Source organism: Heteronotia binoei, chromosome 3 (genome assembly GCF_032191835.1).
Source record: "Heteronotia binoei isolate CCM8104 ecotype False Entrance Well chromosome 3, APGP_CSIRO_Hbin_v1, whole genome shotgun sequence".
In the NCBI taxonomy this organism is placed as follows: Eukaryota; Metazoa; Chordata; class Lepidosauria; order Squamata; family Gekkonidae; genus Heteronotia; species Heteronotia binoei.
Window position 1 is genome coordinate 22,953,290 of NC_083225.1, and position 17,675 is coordinate 22,970,964.

At 48.0% G+C, this 17,675-nt stretch overlaps 1 protein-coding gene across 1 annotated transcript in view; it reads right to left on the bottom strand.

Moving 5' to 3' along the window:
* Positions 1-9,815, bottom strand: part of FGFRL1 (fibroblast growth factor receptor like 1) — a 101,561-nt gene extending 91,746 nt beyond the window's left edge. The window contains exon 1 of the mRNA XM_060233580.1: positions 9,525-9,815. Coding sequence (XP_060089563.1) covers positions 9,525-9,693 — 169 coding nt within the window. The 5' untranslated portion in view covers positions 9,694-9,815. The remainder of the gene's footprint in view (positions 1-9,524) is intronic.
* Positions 9,816-17,675: the final 7,860 nt, after the last annotated feature.

The following is a 17,675-nucleotide window of genomic DNA, read 5'->3' on the forward strand; positions in this document are numbered from 1 at the left end:
GCTGAATCAGACCAGTGGTCCATCTAGTCCAGCATCCTGTCTCACACAGTGGCCAACCAGTTCCTCTGAGGGACCAACAACAGGGCACAGAGGCCAAGGCCTTCATAAGAACATCAGAAGAGCCCTGCTGGATCAGACCACGGGTCCATCTAGCCCAGCATCCCGTCTCACACAGTTGGACAACCAGTTCCTCTGGAAGACCAACAACAGGGCACAGAGGCCAAGGCCAATCCCGTCACCTCCTCCTCCACATGCAGCCAGCTGGGTGACCTTGAGCCTGGCACAGTTCTTTCAGAGCTCTCTCAGCCCATAAAAAAATATAAATCTAGCTCACCATGTAGTGGCGCACAGTGCTGAGAGCTAGAACTTGCAGTTGCCAGACAATCTCCTGGCTCTTCTACACCCAATGCCATACAACAATTATTAATTAGTTAGTAAAGCAGAAGTTATACTGCTTGGGATCTTGAGGGAAATGGTGCTTCCCACTTTGATGGGGTTTATCAGATTGTTGCTGACTCCATTAAGAACATCAAGGGGTTAAGAACATAAGAACAGAAGAGGAGCCATGCTGGATCAGGCCAATGGCCCATCCAGTCCAACACTCTGTGTCACATAAGAACATAAGAGAAGCCATGTTGTATCAGGCCAATGGCCCATCCAGTCCAACACTCTGTATCACATAAGAACATAAGAGAAGCCATGTTGGATCAGGCCAATGGCCCATCCAGTCCAACACTATGTGTCACATAAGAACATAAGAGAAGCCCTGTTGGATCAGGCCAATGGCCCATCCAGTCCAATACTCTGCATCACATAAGAACATAAGAGAAGCCATGTTGGATCAGGCCAATGGCCCATCCAGTCCAACACTCTGTGTCACATAAGAACATAAGAGAAGCCATGTTGGATCAGGCCAATGGCCCCTCCAGTCCAACACTCTGTGTCACAAAAGAACATAAGAGAAGCCATGTTGGATCAGGCCAATGGCCCATGCAGTCCAACACTCTGTGTCACATAAGAACATAAGAGAAGCCCTGTTGGATCAGGCCAATGGCCCATCCAGTCCAACACTATGTGTCACATAAGAACATAAGAGAAGCCATGTTGGATCAGGCCAATGGCCCATCCAGTCCAACACTCTGTGTCACATAAGAACATAAGAGAAGGCATATTGTATCAAGCCAGTGGCCCATCCAGTCCAACACTATGTGTCACATAAGAACATAAGAGAAGCCATGTTGGATCAGGCCAGTGGCCCATCCAGTCCAACACTCTGTGTCACACAGTGGCCAAAAATTTATTTATACACACACACACACACACACACACACACACCACTGTGGCTAATAGCCACTGATGGACCTCTGCTCCATATTTTTATCTAACCCCCTCTTGAAGCTGGCTATGCTTGTAGCCGCCGCCACCTATGGATCCCGCATATGCAACTCCAACCCCTCCCCCCAAAAAAACTCCTTTCTTCCAACGCAGTCCAGCTTACAAGACAGCTCCCTCCCCTGACCCAGCTGATCCAGCCACCTGGGTCAACACCAAAGTAACACTCAGACCAGACTACTGCAATGCATTCTCCGCACATCTCCCCTCAAAGTCAGCTAAGAGGCTCCACCAGGTGCAGGACGGCACCAGCTAAGCAGAGCAGGCCTCCCCCATTCCTTCTACAGCCCTGCTGCCATTGGCCGCCCAATGGCTACTGGGCTCTGTGCAATATCTTGGCCTTGCAGCCAGTACATGAGGTGGCCTCTCAGCTGTTGACATGAACTGGGCAAAGGAAGCGACGACAGGAACAGCCACAGCCTGAGACATGAGCCTGAGATGAGGACTCACAAGCACAGAGACCCAGAAAGCTCAAGGCCAGGACTGGTGCAATACACAGACTTTAATAATATGGAAACATCTCAGAAGATTTGGGTGCTCTCTCTGTTATCAGTGCACCAGGTGAGCTGGCTTAAAGTCCTTAGCCAGATATCAGGACAGAACCGCAACTGCATTCCCCATGCAAAAAGGACACAAATTCTGTCCAGCCTGCAAGGATTAGCCCCAGGATGCTGGTCTCCAGGACCAACGCCCTGACTTCAGCTATTCTCGCGGAAGACTCTGTCAGACCTCTGACTGCAAGAGGCACAAGGGCACAGTCCGAAGACAGAAGGGGCAGCTACGATATCACTAAGCTTATAGTCTGCAAACTAGTCAAGAGCTCCAGCTCTTTAAGTGTCCATGAACTCTATTAGCCTCAAGCCATTTTCATCTTAGACATTTAGTTGAACTACTTACAGGTGGAGCTTGGGCCTTCTTTGCTTTATTACCAGGTATGCCTCAGATGCAGCAGCCCTATGGCGCAGGGTGGTAAAGCTGCAGTACAGCAATCCGAACCCTCTGCTCAGGACCCGAGTTCGATCCCAGCAGAAGCTGGTTCAGGTAGCCGGCTCTAGGTTGACTCAGCCTTCCATCCTTCCAAGGTCGGTCAAATGAGTACCCAGCATGCTGGGGGGAAAGCGCAGATGACTGGGGAAGGCCAGGGCAAACCACCCCGTAAAAAAGCGGAAGCTGGTTCAGGTAGCCAGCCCAAGGTTGACGCAGCCTTCCATCCTTCTGAGGTCAGTCAAATGAGTCCCCAGCTTGCTGGGGGGAAAGTGTAGATGACTGGGGAAGGCAATGGCAAACCACCCTGTAAAAAGTCTGCTGTGAAAACGCTGTGAAAGCAACGTCACCCCAGAGTCGGAACCGACTGGTGCTTGCACAGGGGACTACCTTTACCATTTTTATGTCTCAGATGCAACCACACATCAACTCCTATGTTGCTTCTCTAGCTATCTAGCCGATATGATTATGCTAATCAGCACTCATCTGCTTTATCTCTCATTAGTTATAAATCAATCAATTGTTTAAATAGTATCACATGACTATAATAGACAAGGCTTAGAGCAGGGGTGTCAAACTCATTTCTTATGACAGCCGGATCTGACATAAATGAGAACTTGTCAGGCTGAGCCATTTGTGTACCTATTTATGATCAGGCAGCAGAGATAGAAACGTTACAAAACCCACAAAGATTTTAAAAAATCGCTTTAAAATAAGACGTGCTTAAAACATTAGCACTTATTGGTCTGAAAAGTGCTTTCTTTGTATTTCTCTCAAGAGATCCAGGAAACTGGGCAAAGAAAGCTCTGACTCTTTCCTTCCTTCCCCAGGAGAACCAGGAGGAGCCTCAGTCAATAGAAGGAAGAGAGGCTTGGCTCAATAGCTTTGCTGTGCAACTGAAAGAGCCTGGCAAAGTAAGCTCTGCCTCTCCCCCTTCCTCCCCAAGGCAGGAGCCTCAGCCAATGGAGAAAACAGAGGTTTTGCTCTGTAGCTCCTGTGTGATTGAGCAAGCCTTGCAAAGCAAACTGAGATGCAGGAGGAAGCAAAAGAGAGGGAGAAGGAAGCAGATGACAGCCAGTTGCTTGGGGGCCTGATAGGAGCCCTCCGGGGGCCTCATTTGGTCCCTGGGCCACATGTTTGACACCCCTGGTTTAGAGATAAGATTATTCCCCCCCCCCCCCCCCCGTAAGTATCTGAGACAGAGAAATCAGATTTCTCTGGATGGAAGTCTCAGAAAAGGAATAGATGAGATTACCTGGCTGGTAACTTGAGCTTTTTGATTATTATCCCTAAAAGCAGTGAGACAAACAGTTGAAAACAGATTTGCTTTATAAAACTATGACTGGATACTTTGATAATTTTAGCATTTGTTTTCAAGGTAATTCTAGAGTTAACTTTTTCATGCTTGTATTTTTTTTCTATCTAGCTCACTGAAGAAACTAACTTCTTATCTCAAAAAAAAAAGAAAAGTTTTTTGCAGGTGTTCTGTCTGGATTGCTGGTTACATTCAAAGCCTGTCACCCTTATTCTTACTCACTCCCTCGTTCTTTTGTGTTATTGGAATTAAAGAGTGTTAATCAGCCTTTAGTAAGATAAACCAAGGAGAAAGAACTCTGCGCTGAACGTTCTCTGCAGAGGCAAAGCCGTTGAAGTGTTAAGTGTGAGTTCTCCAACTGGACTGGGGAAGGGGGCTCAAAGGCCTCTCGCCAGCAATAATCCAGGGTGGTCCTGGATGCCTCCCTTTCTCTGGAGGCCCAGGTAACCACTGTTGCCAGGGCAGCTTTCTACCATCTTTGGCAGACCAAGCACCTGGCTCCCTATCTCCCTCCCATGAGCTGGCTACTGTGACGCATGCAAGGGTCACTTCCAGGCCTGACTTCTGTAACTCACTTTATGCGGGCTTCCCCTTGAAGCTGAACCGGACGCTCCAGCTGGCTGTGATGTCTGTGCGGGTGAGCATTCAGCCGCTGCTATGCCAACTGCACTTGCTACCGACCGGAGCACCACATCCATGTCAGGGTGTTGGTCCTGACCCTTAAAGCCCTAAGTGGCCTGGGACCAACATATCTGGGCACCGCCTCTCCCCATACGTGCCCCGGAGACCCTTGTGCTTGGGGAACGTCAGTCCCGGGTTGTCCCTGGCCCAAAGGACACCGCCTCAACCAGGGTCAGGGCCTTCTCTGCTCTGACCCGGCCTGGTGGAACATGTTCCTGGTTGAGATCAGGCCCCTGGGGAACCTACCACAGTTTCGCAGGGCCTGTAAAATGGAGCTGTTCCGCTGGGCTTTTACAGGGCCTGTAGAAGATATTGGAAGATATTGGATTTATATCCCACCCTCCACTCTGAAGAGTCTCAGAGCGGCTCACAATCTCCTTTCCCTTCCTCCCCCACAACAGACACCCTGTGAGGTGGGTGGGGCTGGAGAGGGCTCTCACAGCAGCTGCCCTTTCAAGGACCACCTCTGCCAGAGCTATGGCTGACCCAAGGCCATGCTAGCAGATGCAAGTGGAGGAGTGGGGAATCAAACCTGGTTCTCCCAGATAAGAGTCCGCACACTTAACCACTACACCAAACTGTAAAATGGAGCTGTTCCGCTGGGCTTTTACAGGGCCTGTAAAATGGAGCTGTTCCGCTGAAGCTGCTAGCTGCCCACCTGAATTGAGACCTTGTTGTTCTGACTCTGGCCTAGAGGCTTCCAGTGATTTGGATCACAAGCTTAATTGTTCTGGACTTCTGTATTACCCATTTTTTATTGTTTTTATTTTTTTAATTATTAGTATAACTGTTTTAACAGTACTCTCGAAGTGTTGTCTGTAACTTGTACGGGGGGGGGGGGCACAAAGAGAAATAAATAGATATATAAAAAGCGTGCCTTGGCCGTGGCAAACCGAACGGAAAGCCGAGCACCTGCTAGTCTACAAAGCACAGGATTAGCTTGCCAGCCTTCCAAAGTGGCAGCTTCTGCGCCCAGGGGTTCCACTGGCATCAGCCCCTTCGGGCACATCGCTGTGGATCAAGTCAATGAAGGGAACAGCAACACCCAAGAGGGCATGCAAATCCTGGCACTATAACAAGATACTGCATCACAGATAGACATTTAATTTAATTTGTGATTTATACCCCGCCCTATCCCGCTAGGTAGGCTCAGGTTGGCTTACAACATTAAAACATTGCAGTAACAATAAATAAAAACAGTATACATCAGAGTACATTCCAAAACACACAGAGAAAGACAACCTGACAGATGTTCAACCTACTGCTCTTCAAAGGACACGGCCACAATGGCCAAAGCATCTATTCTATACCAACCATTGTAAGCCTCCTATAATGCTGGGAAACCCATTGACTGAAAGCTACAGTTCCTTTAGCAGTGCAGCTACAAGGGCGGCTCCAAGAGTCTCTGAGGCTCACCAATCTCAACGCCAGATGAGGTCGCCTACAAAGACGAGAGATTAGATAGGAGCCCTCTCCCACCCTCCCACAAAAAAACCTGAGTTATAGCAAAGTCCGCTGCATTCAAATTAAAACAAGTTGAAAACATTCCAAAATGTGCAAGAAGAAAAGTGCAGCCCCCCCCAATGGGAAACACACTCAGATCACTGTCCCGTCACACCACCATTGTAAGAACTGGAGAGCGACTTCCAGAGGACGGACATCCTTTCCCTGCTCTTGGGAACGTCTGACCATCAAAAGGGCTCTTAGGAAAGACAAAGAAAGCCACCTGACCTACACGCTGGAATGACAAACGTGATGGCACCAGTGGATCCACAAAAGATCACTGCTAATTATGATGCGAGCCTTATTCAGACAATACGGCTGTGCAGTTACTTTCAAGGAGGTGGCCACCTCAGACTCGTTGATAGTACTAAGCAATGGAAGCCAGAAAAGTGCCAGGTTCCCTGCCCATTGGGTCAGAAAGGTTCTGCTGTAGCTATGGGTTTCCACTCATTCCATCCTTTTCATTTCTCAGTATCATCGCATGTCAGTATAATCTGAATTGTAGTTATTTTACACTTTGCTCAAAATTGCATCTAATTGCGGATGTTTTGGCATTTCACTTGCTGTAAGTTTTCACAAGAGGAAGGAGAAAGACGTTGGCAGCGGAACTGTGATCTGGTAGCCATGGCAGCATCTGACTTTGGCCAGATGACCCTGAGCGTCCAGCAAAGACTCTCTATGCTGCACACCTAACCCTGGGAACCAAACGGACAGCGGCTGGCTTTAATTTGCGTGCCTTTTTGCTGGGTATATGACTGGTTCTGTTTGTGAGTTACTTTATTCTCAGCAACGTCCTCGTGGCATGAAGGTCCATTGCTCTGTATAGATCCTGAATAAACTACTCTGACCATTTCTATATGTGCTGGGTTGAGTGGGATCGATAATTGGCAAACCTCACAAATGGTGCTTGCCGTGACCTCTATTAAGAACAGTAAAAAAGGGTCTGGGCGTGTGCTGCTGGGTGTCACCGGCTGCAACCACTGGGTGCGAGGGGGGAGGTGGCTCTGAGTCAGGTCCAGTGTGAGTTAGTGTGAGTGTGAGCCGGCTCACAGATTTTTAGCCTCCGGCTCACACATTTTTATCTTAGCTCACGAAAAATGGTCCCAGAGCAAACTAATTTATGCAGGAGCTCACAACTTTAATGCTAGTAGCTCACAACTTAATGCTAGCAGCTCACAAAACAGAATTTCTGACTCCACAGCTTAGAAGGCACACCGGTCAGGCCAGCCAAACAAAGCCAGACTTCTCATATCCTCAGTCCAGTGGTGGAGAGGCACACCTGCACGGGTGTGGGTGAAGGGGAAAGGCTACAAGGCCACACAGAAGGGCAAGGAGGCAGCATGTGGCATCCCAGGGCCCTCACGAAGGACAGCCGCTGTATGCAGAGGAGGCTGCTGGACGGGACTGTGAAGTGATTGTGATGAGGCCTGAAGACACCCATGTACCTATCGTGTGCCTGGCACTGGTAGACGCAGGACTTTCTGGTTCCAGAAATGTAGCAGTCAAATGCACGCACAAAGGTCTCTTACGCTGGCAAAACAGGAGCACGCCTCAGGTCCTGTCAGTGCACTTGGGGGCAAAGGCAACAGCAGCAGAGTACTGCAGAACACACCTATGGGGACTTGGGCAATGAATGGGACCTTTCTCTAAAGCTCACAGGGCTTCTTTATGCTCCATGGCCTTCTGCCGGAAAAGTCAATGGTCAGAGATACTGTCTGCTCTGTGCAAAGAAGGCAGAGGGGGAGTTGCCAGCTTCTACAGGGCTGTGTGTTTTGTGTGTGTGTGTGTGTGTGTGTATCCCCCCCCCAAATCTGAAGACGCTGAACCACTGCCAGCCCTGCAAAGTCTGGCTGGGTGGAGAAAACTTTAAGATGAAAACAGCGTTCAGCAGATGCCAAAGTAAAGGACTTTATGGTATCTTTTAGACAAACAAGCTGTCGAAAACACAAAGACCCAGGATTTTCCTAAACTCCAGGTAACTTATTTACTAACAGGGCTAAAATTCACTGCCCAGCCACAAAAGCTGACCCAGCTCAGGTGTGAAAGGAAATGCTGCTTCTCTGCTTGGGCTGGTTGTGCTTCCAGGGGAGAAGCTGGCGAGTGGGCGGGGGAGGGGAGGGGGGAGTGAGCTTTGTTAAGCGCCAGGGAAGGGGCCAGCTCCGGAGGGGGGAAGGAGCACGATGGGCTCTGAGGAATGCGAATGAGCCAGGGAGACGAGAGCAGGAACAAAAAGGATCCTGGAGACAAAAAGGAATTGTGCTCATTTCTCTCCTATTCCACAGAATCCTGGTTTCTGAAACGAAAGACACCCACCACCACCTTTTTTTTGATTCTGTGGCTTCTGTCCCACAGCAGGCCTCTCCATTCCTGCAAGATGGCAAAGAAGAGCTCTTTTCAAGCCAGGCCTCTCCATTCCTGCAAGATGGCAAAGAAGAGCTCTTTTCAAGCCAGCCTGCTGCCAGCTAGCCTGGAAAAGCCCGGGCAACCCCCGACATGCAGGCTAAGCAGCTCCACACAAAATTATTTTGCTCGGCACACAGGGCCAAATGCTTGAGGCCACACCTGAGGCCCTGGCCATGCCACTGGGGTTTGGCCTCCTTCCAAAAGCCCTGCCGAGCAGGTATCGCCCACTCACTTATTCCCTGGCACATCGGTGTTTCCACAGAGACACGTGGCTTTTCTCCAGCCAGGCCCACAATGTTGCCTGCTCACGTCCTGGCTTCTGCGACATGCACTGGAAATGTGGGACCGAAATAAAACTTTGGACTCTTCAAAAGACCAACATCCCTTGTGCTCACTGGTAGTCACTCAGCGGGAACAAAAACGACATTTAAAGAAAGAAACACAAACTCTCTGGCTGAAGTCAACAGCTGCTACCTGAACAAATGGCAACTGTTCAGAAAGAGAGGCCGCGGGGGAAGGGGGGGGAGCCCCCAAGTTCTTTCTGCAAAGTGAGGCCTCATCAGAACACATTGCAGAAGCAAGGCAGAGGGCCCCACTAATAGCTTTTCCTCTTCCATGTTCCTTAATCACACACTCCGTTTCCACCCAAGCAGTGAGTGAAACAGAAGGGGGGAAAATGATTCCATTCTTACCAGCTTTCAGTCACGATACGATACAAAAGGCAGTGTACTTTTTTTTCTCATTAAAAAAAAAGGCGTAACTTTTAAACTCTGGATCACATGTAAACAGGCAAAGACAGAATAGTTTATTTCTAAAGCCTCCAATGGAGCAGGAAAGCTCCTGGATCTAATGGTATTTTAGTGACTAATTTCAGCACTTCCTGTGCTTTGATGCCTCACGCCAACAGTGTTCCACACGGGTGGAAATGCGGGTTGAGAGCAGGGGCTGTTTGCACAGCAGTCCCAACCCAACAGAGAGCCCATCGGTCAGGATGGCTGGTCCTTATCCAGCCCTTCCCGTGTGGGTCTCCCTCCCTCTGAGGGGAGGGCAGCCGCAGCCCTGTTTCCTTGCAGCCTCCAGCACACCTTATCTTAACGCAGCTGCTGGATGGGCAGCCCTGGAAGAGGCCCAGGCCATCCGCAAACACTGGAGCAGACTCCTGTGGCCGGAGGCTGGTGGATGATTTACAGAGTGGCTTTGCCAAGTAAACCTCCCAAAGGACAGGATGGGCTCTTCTGCTACTCACCAATCACGATGAGCGTATAGTTCACACTCATGCTGCCGAATCCGTTGGTGGCCTTGCAGATGTATGTCCCGGCGTCCTCGCTTTCTACTTCCTTGATTTTCAGCCCTTGCTGGAGGACCCGGAACCTTGTCCACCCGCTGTGGATCGTCCGTCCATCTTTCATCCACATGGTGAGAGGCGGGGGGTCACCCTCCACCGGGCAAAGGAGCTTGACCGTTCTTCCTAATCGCACAGATTGCCGGTGAATCACTTTGTCAGCAATTCTGGGTGGGCCTAGGAAAGAGAAGAAAGACAGGAGTGAACGTCTTCAGTCGTAATCCCCGGGCCAAAGGAGGCCCGATTGAAGTCAACCAGGGACAGGGCCTTCTCGATAACAGCCCCTTGCTGGTGGAACCAGTTACCGGAAGAGGTCAGGGCCCTGAGGGACATTGGACAATTCCGCAGGGCCTGTAAGACAGTCCTCTTCCGGTTGGCCTATAACTGAACGGCACCAAACTATCAAAATACTGAAGGAAGCTTATAGATTGCATATTGTTGGACTGATGTGTTGATTTGTTAATGTTTTTTTTAATGTTTTTAATTCCTATGTAAATTGTTATTTATTTAAAATTTGAATTCTATCGTTAGAATCTCTGTATTGTAAGCCGCCCTGAGCCCGCTTCGGTGGGGTAGGGCGGGATATAAATCAAATAAAAATTAAATAAATAAATAAAAGTCTCCCTGCTGCAAGTCTAGGATGCGACAGATGAGCAAAGGCACCACCGTTTTATCATGATGGACCCAGCAACTCAATAGCAGAGGCTCCAGGGCTGGTGGGGAGCTGGGGTTGCCCCTACTGCCTCGGGAAGGGCCACCGCAGCACCCGTGGACTTGGCCCTCAGAGTCCCAGCAGAAGGGGCCCAGGGGGTTCAAGACAAACCCCCCCCCCCTCAAAAGCTCCTGCCACGCACCTCAGGCAGAAAGTCCCAGTTCTAGGAAGGCTGAACAGAGCTCCAACCTGCTGAACATTCCTAGCTCTCTTCAACAAAAGCCAAGGCTTGATGCAACAGACACGCCAATGGAGCACAGTCACTATTCCCATTTATTTAATTTATTTATTTATTTATGATTTATATCCCGCCCTTCCCATGAAGGTGGCTCAGGGCGGCTCACAACAGATAATCGAACATAGAATTAAACTAGCATTTAAATACAAACAATTAAAACATTCAAAACATTTAAAACCTTAAAACATTAAACATTACAACAGAATGTATAGCAGGAACCTGGTAAAGCTACATTTGATTTCCCATATCAGTTAGATGTAAGCTAGGTGTAAGCTAGCCGGAAGAGGGTTGTCTTACAGGCCCTGCGGAACTGAATAAGGTCCCGCAGGGCCCTCACCTCCTCCGGCAGCTGGTTCCACCATGTAGGGGCCATAACAGAGAAGGCCCTGTCCCTAGTAGATTTAAGGCGGGCTTCTTTTGGCCCAGGGATAGCGAGAAGATTTTGGGTTCCCGATCTCAGTACTCTGGGAACAGACCCCGACATCCGTCTGTTTACTATTCTCCTACACCCCTTTCCTAAACTGCCTGAAGTAGTTTCCAACAGGTGAAATCCAGAGATCTATTGCACCCCCCCTTCCACTATTAGTCCCTCCCCACTGCTTTGTGCGGGGGGGGGGGGGAGGGAGTGCAGCAAGATGGCACAAAGACGCCTCCTGGCACAAGATTGCCAGTTGTTTGAAACATAACAGATCTTGAAACCAAAATGAGTAGCAGCGCTGGCAGCTGAAACAGTGTGGAAATGCTCTAATGTTTATGTGTATAACAATTCCATTTAATAGTTACCAGATGGGCTGGCCCATCCAAGGAAAGGAATAACATAAACCTGGTAGAAGAGCTTCAGGTCACAAACCAGGCCGTGGGGGGGGGGGGGGGGTGGAACTCTGCTCAGGACGGCATTAGAGAGAGAGAAAACCCCTTTGACTAAGAAGGATTTAGGGCCGCCTAATCAAATTTACATCTTCCCTTCTCACACAAAGGTACCCTGTGATAGATTTCTTGCTTTTATTTGCACCCAGAAGCTGATTCAGATTCCCAAAACAGACACACGGCAAAGGCCCTCCTAGTTTCCTGCTATTCTGGAGTGAAATCACAGCATGGCACTCTGGAAGGTCCCTTCCCATGAACAAGAAATCTGACCCAGCAGGAAGAAAGGAAGGAAGAAGATGATATTGGATTTATATCCTGCCCTCCACTCTGAATCTCAGAGCGGCCTACAATCTCCTTTCCCTTCCTCCCCCACAACAGACACCCTGTGAGGTAGATGAAGATATTGGATTTATATCCCGCCCTCCACTCCAAAGAGTCTCAGAGCGGCCTACAATCTCCTTTCCCTTCCTCCCCCACAACAGACACCCTGTGAGGTGGGTGGGTCTGAGAGGGCTCTCACAGCAGCTGCTCTTTCAAGGACAACCCTGCGAGAGCTATGGCTGACCCAAGGCCATTCCAGCAGGTGCAAGTAGAGGAGTGAGGAATCAAACCCGGCTCTCTCAGATAAGAGTCCACACACTTAATCACTACACCAAACTGGCTCTCTAGCGCCCCCCTCCTCCTACACCCAGGGAGTCATTCACACAAATGACGTTCACACTTGCCTTGTGCAGGAACATGGTGGGGGGAGAGAGGCAGGCACCAAAGTTCCCTAGAATACTTGAAGCGTATTGAGTATTCTTTTGCTTAATGATATTAAGCAAGTCCCCCACACTATACAACACCAGCACTTGGACGCCATGGGCCTAATTTGGGGTGGGGGATACTCGGATGGGAGACATCCCGTTAGACTCATTTTGCCATCTTTGGGTTTCCCTTTTTTGGATGCACTAGAAGTTCAGTTTGTTAACTGGTTTCTCTTGGGACTTGCAGTGGCAATAGCAGACCCCTCCGGAGAACCACTTCTAGAGCCACGTGTGGCAAAGTCCTGGACGTGAGACCAGAAGCCAGTTCTCCTGTGTTTTCAACCCCAGGGGGTCTGAACAGGGTTTGGAAGCAGTTTGAACTTCTCAACATTTGGCTTTTCACTTAAATTACATTTCAGCGGGTTGCGTGGGCTACCCAACTTGTTTTCTGCATTTAAAAATTATATCCTGTATTTTCCTAACATTATATCATGTATTTGCTTAATTATTTTAATTACATTTAAACATATCAGAGCAAATCCAATCAACCATCAACTTTAAACAACATGCATGAAGAAAAGTGTGTGTGGGGGGAGATTTATATAACATGAAGGGGGGTATATTCAAAACAAGAATGCATGTCGCAAGCAATGTTCCCTCTGAGGTAGCTCACAGTTTTCTAGCCTTCAGCTCACACATTTTTGTCTTAGCTCAGGAAGGATGGCCCCAGAGCAAAATAACTTCTGCACTAGGCTCACAACTTTAGTGCCAGTAGCTCAGGAAGTAGAATTTTTGCTCACAAGACTCCACAGCTTAGAGGGGGCACTGGTTGCAAGACGTTACCATTCCAAAGTCGCTCAGCAAGCAACGTCCAACTCTCTCCAGAATGTGGAGGGGCAGAGAGTGTCTGTCTGACCCAAATCGAGCAGGTTTCAAGAATGCATCCAGAGTCAAGGAACGAGAGGCTCCTCATGCCTTGCTAACTGAACCGACTAACCCTTAAGGCCAATGGATCCCATGTGGTTTGGGCTCATAAACCAATCAAAACCTTGGCCCACGATGTCAGTGCTAGTTGTTACTAAGCATGTGACCCATGGCTGAAAGGGGAGGGACTCTCTGCAGGCGAGTCCAACCATTTCCCACCGGTGCAAATCATGTTGTCTGAATGGAAAGTGGCCAAATGTTTACATTGGTGTCCTTCTTGGAAGGGAAAGATCCAAGTGGGCTGCCGTGTTGGTCTGAACAAAGGGGAAGGGAGCTAGAGATAACACTTCCCTCCCTGCCCCTTGCTGCTCTCTAGTCCGGAGGCCTTTGAGCTTGGCTGAATCTTTCCAGCAACAGTTGGATTCCCAATTAAACTGGAGGGGTGGGGGGGACTCTACACCAAATTCCGATGGTCAGGCTCACAAAGCAAAACATCCTGTGCAGCTTCCCACATTCTCACAAAAAATGCCCAAGTAGTCAACTGCAAATCCTAAATTTCCAAGTCAAAACAGAAGACTGTGTGGAAACACAAGGCCTGGATGTGCACTAGGCCCTGAGACCAACACTGCAGCCCCTGGAGATGACTTGTTGGCGGCCTCAAGCGCATCTCTGTAACCGGCAAGTGATGGACGGAAGAGGACGGTCAGCACAAGCAACACGGGCAGGAAAGAATTGTAAACTGTTACTGTGAATCAGCTCAGCACCGCAGTGGTATTCTTTCTCAGTACAAATTCAATTTTTAATCACATGAACTTTAAATCTTGTTATTGTTTGTATCAGGCCTCAGTTTGGGGGGGAGTTCAGCAGTGCCTCTAAAACATCCTCCCCCCACCTCTCTGTCAGAGAGGGGCAGGCCAGCTGCCCCCCCCCCCCGCATCTCCCAGACTGGGCCGAGAGGTGGAAGGTGGGTGGCCTTCCTCTTTGCTGGAGATGCAGGGCCAAGATCTCCCACCCCCCAAAAAAATCTTCCTTCCTTCCATTTTTCTTTCTCTCACTCCTTTCTCCCCGTCCTTTTTCTACCTCTCCCTTCCTTTCCTTCTCTCATTCTTTCTCTGTGTCTTTCTTTTTCTTTCATTCTATCTTCCTTTCATTTTTCTTTCTCTATTTCACTCCCTCTGACACATATGCAAATGAGTTGTGCTACCAGCATATGCAAATGAGTTATGCTAATGAGTTCCTGCACTTTTCTTTTCTTTTTTACACAGAATGGCCCCTGGTTTGTTTCTGTTATATGTTCTTTCGTTATACTATTTGAGTTGTGAGCCGCCCAGAGCCCACTTCGTGTGGGAAATAAAATAAACAAATTAATAAGTTTCCCTCTGCCTGTTGTACCTAAACTGATGTACCTAAACAAAGCAGATGCAAAAGAGAAGCAAACAACTTACATTATTATCTGAAGAAGTGCATGAATGCAGACGAAAGTGCCTAACCTGAATAAAACTTCGGCTGGACTTGAACTCTGTTCTACCGATTCAGACCAACACGGCCACCCACCTGAATGTAATAATAACTTTGACAGAACTAGCGGGAAACTGCAATACCATTCTGAAGCGCCAGTTCACTTTGTCACCCCAGAGAAGACTCTCAGAACACCCCAAGGACGAGACTTTTCCATGGGGTCAACTCACACGCTGATCAGTTCATGAAAGGCTCCTTACAAGTTCACTCATGCTTAAAAACAAACACCAACAACCCAAAACACATACATATTACCTAGTTAAGCCACAGTTCAGCTTTTATATAATATAAACTGAATTAATAAAAGATAGCCAATAGGTGCAATAAGCTAGATTTAAGCCTTTGCTTTCGCTAACAGAAGTCGCTTCCCTCAATGAAATGGACTTCCTCTGCCCACTGCAACCCCTGAGCCCCCAGAAATGCTCCCCCCACCAGGGGACACGAGACCCTTAGCAACAGCACAAGGAACAACTTGAGAGTCTGGGATGAGAGAAGGACATCAGCGAAAACTGCCTTTTCCCTCCTGTCGATGAGGCTGCCTTGGAGGCAATTCATTGTAGAGTCCCTCCTATTACGCTTGCCTACAGATTAAGATCGGCCATGTTGTCTTGGTCTTTCCACTAGACATGGGACTTGGGCAAGTACAGCTGGAGTAAGGACTCATTCCAGGGGGTTGGGGAAACTGTCGGAATATTTTTATACCCATTTTATGAGAGGGTAAAGATCTACCTATTTTTCACTTTCATACTCAAATAACTACAAGTGGGTTTAGCAATGCTCATTTCAAGACAGTCTGAAGAGATGAACATCTTACTGGATGGTGAAATCTTCAGCTGTACACATCTTGTAACTTGCATGTTGTCCACTTATGCATTAATGCAGGTATCAACTCTGACAGTAAAGCAATTAGAATAAACAAACCCGGGATTGTTCTGGAGGGCATTCTTGTAGAAGGAGCCAAGCTGTGGCATTATGGTTTCGCTCAGGAGGAGACTCTTCTTGGGGTAAAGTTTTTCCTACCCTGATTGTGTTGTTGCCTTAAACAGAAGTTTGCATGTGTCTCACCCTCACCCCCTTTTCCGTTTTCTTCCTCTGTTCTAACATCTCAGCCCAACTCCATTCTTTTGTCCTACTAGGAATCTTTGTTGTTCACTTCAAATGCTGTATCTTCAAATGCTGGGGAGGGACGGTGGCTTAGTGGTAGAGCATCTGCTTGGGAAGCAGAAGGTCCCAGGTTCAATCCCTGGCATCTCCAAAAAAGGGTCCAGGCAAATAGGTGTGAAAAACCTCAGCTTGAGACCCTGGAGAGCCGCTGCCAGTCTGAGAAGACAATACTTACTTTGATGGACCAAGGGTCTGATTCAGTATAAGGCAGCTTCATATATTCATATATATTCATATATTCATCTTGTAATCCACTCACTGATTGCTGGTAATCCCTTAGTGATTAACTGAAAGGTTTGATCGCACTTGGAATCAGCTGGGGGTCCCAATTAGAAAAGCAGACGATAAAATGAAAAGATAATAAGAGGGTAATTTATAATAAATAAAGACATTCTGCCTTCTTTTTTCCCCCTATTTATTTACTTCATTTGTACCCCCCCCCCTTTATCCCCAACTGAGATCTAAAGCGGCTTCCATCATTCTCTGGGACTCTTTTTTACCCTCACAACCACCCTGTGAGAGAGGTTTGAGAGAGCCAACCTCATGCAGCAAGAAGCTTCTATGGCCGGGGGCGGGGGGGCGGGCAGAAATCCCCAGGGTCCCAAGTTTCAAGGGCCCCTGCAGCCAGCATCCTTCTGCAGTCACAAACAACATTTATCTTTTTTTTATATAAAAGAAACTTCTAAAGCAATGCTCTGCAGCAGCCGCATTGGGTGCAAGGAAGGCAGAGCACCGTAGACAAGAGTTGTTGTTCTGACTCTGCCGTCCAGGCCTTTCTGCCATGTTTCCTGGGAGGCTTCTCAGATCCAGATAAACCCACCAACCAAATCAGCACTGGAGCAAATTAAAAACTGATCAGTCACCAGGCCCAGATGGCGTACATCCCAGAGTTCTAAAAGAACCCAAAGGTAAACTGGTGGATCTCCTGACAAAAAAAGGTTATCTATCTCTAAAATCTGCCTCCATTCCCGAGGACTGGTAGCTAATGTAACCTCCATTTTTAAAAAAAGGCCCCAGATGCGATCCTGGAAATTACAGGCTGGTCTGTCTAACATCAACATGGATTCTGTAAGGGAAGATCTCATCTCACTAAACTTTTAGTGGGTAAACAAACATATGAACAAGGGGGACCCAATAGGTGCTGTTTACGTAGACTTCAAGAAAGCGTCCTCATCAAAGGGTCTTAAATAAACTCAACAGTCATACAATTGCGGATTAAAAACTGGTTAATTAACAGGAAACAGAGAGTGAGTTTCAATGGGCAGTTTTCACAGTGGAAGGTGGCAAGCAGTGCGGTTCTGCAAGGCTCAGTACTGGGTGTGGTGCCTTTTAACTTGTTAATCAATGATTTGGAGTTGGGAGTAAGCAGTATATTTTCTCATAATACAAAAACTCATGGACACTCAATGAAATTAATACACAGGTTTAGAATAGATAAACGGAAGTAATTAACACATGGAAGTAATTAACACTTGTATTCAGGAGGCAAGTGGGGGGCCTCACAGCGACAAGAATCTTGTCAACCTCCTCCTGAGAGAGACGTCTGAATTCTTTCAAAACAGGACCAGAAGATGTCCAAGTGGCTTCCAGTTCTACTATCATTTCAATCATGGTGGGGAGATCATGGCAGAGTGACAAGACTTTATTGGTTGAATGTCTCGCAAAAGCCTCACAGCCTATGTCCGATCTGATACTATTTTGCTTGCCCTGTGGCAATGTGGTCAAAGATCTAATCGTTCTGAGCAACTGGGATGGGTGCAAACTCCTTAGCGGCTTCATACAAGTTCTAACTTAGCTGAGACTTCTTGGAGAGTGTCTCTAAAAATTTATGAAGATTATTTCCTGCGGAACTCATTTTCATACTCTGCTTGACACTGAAACTGAAG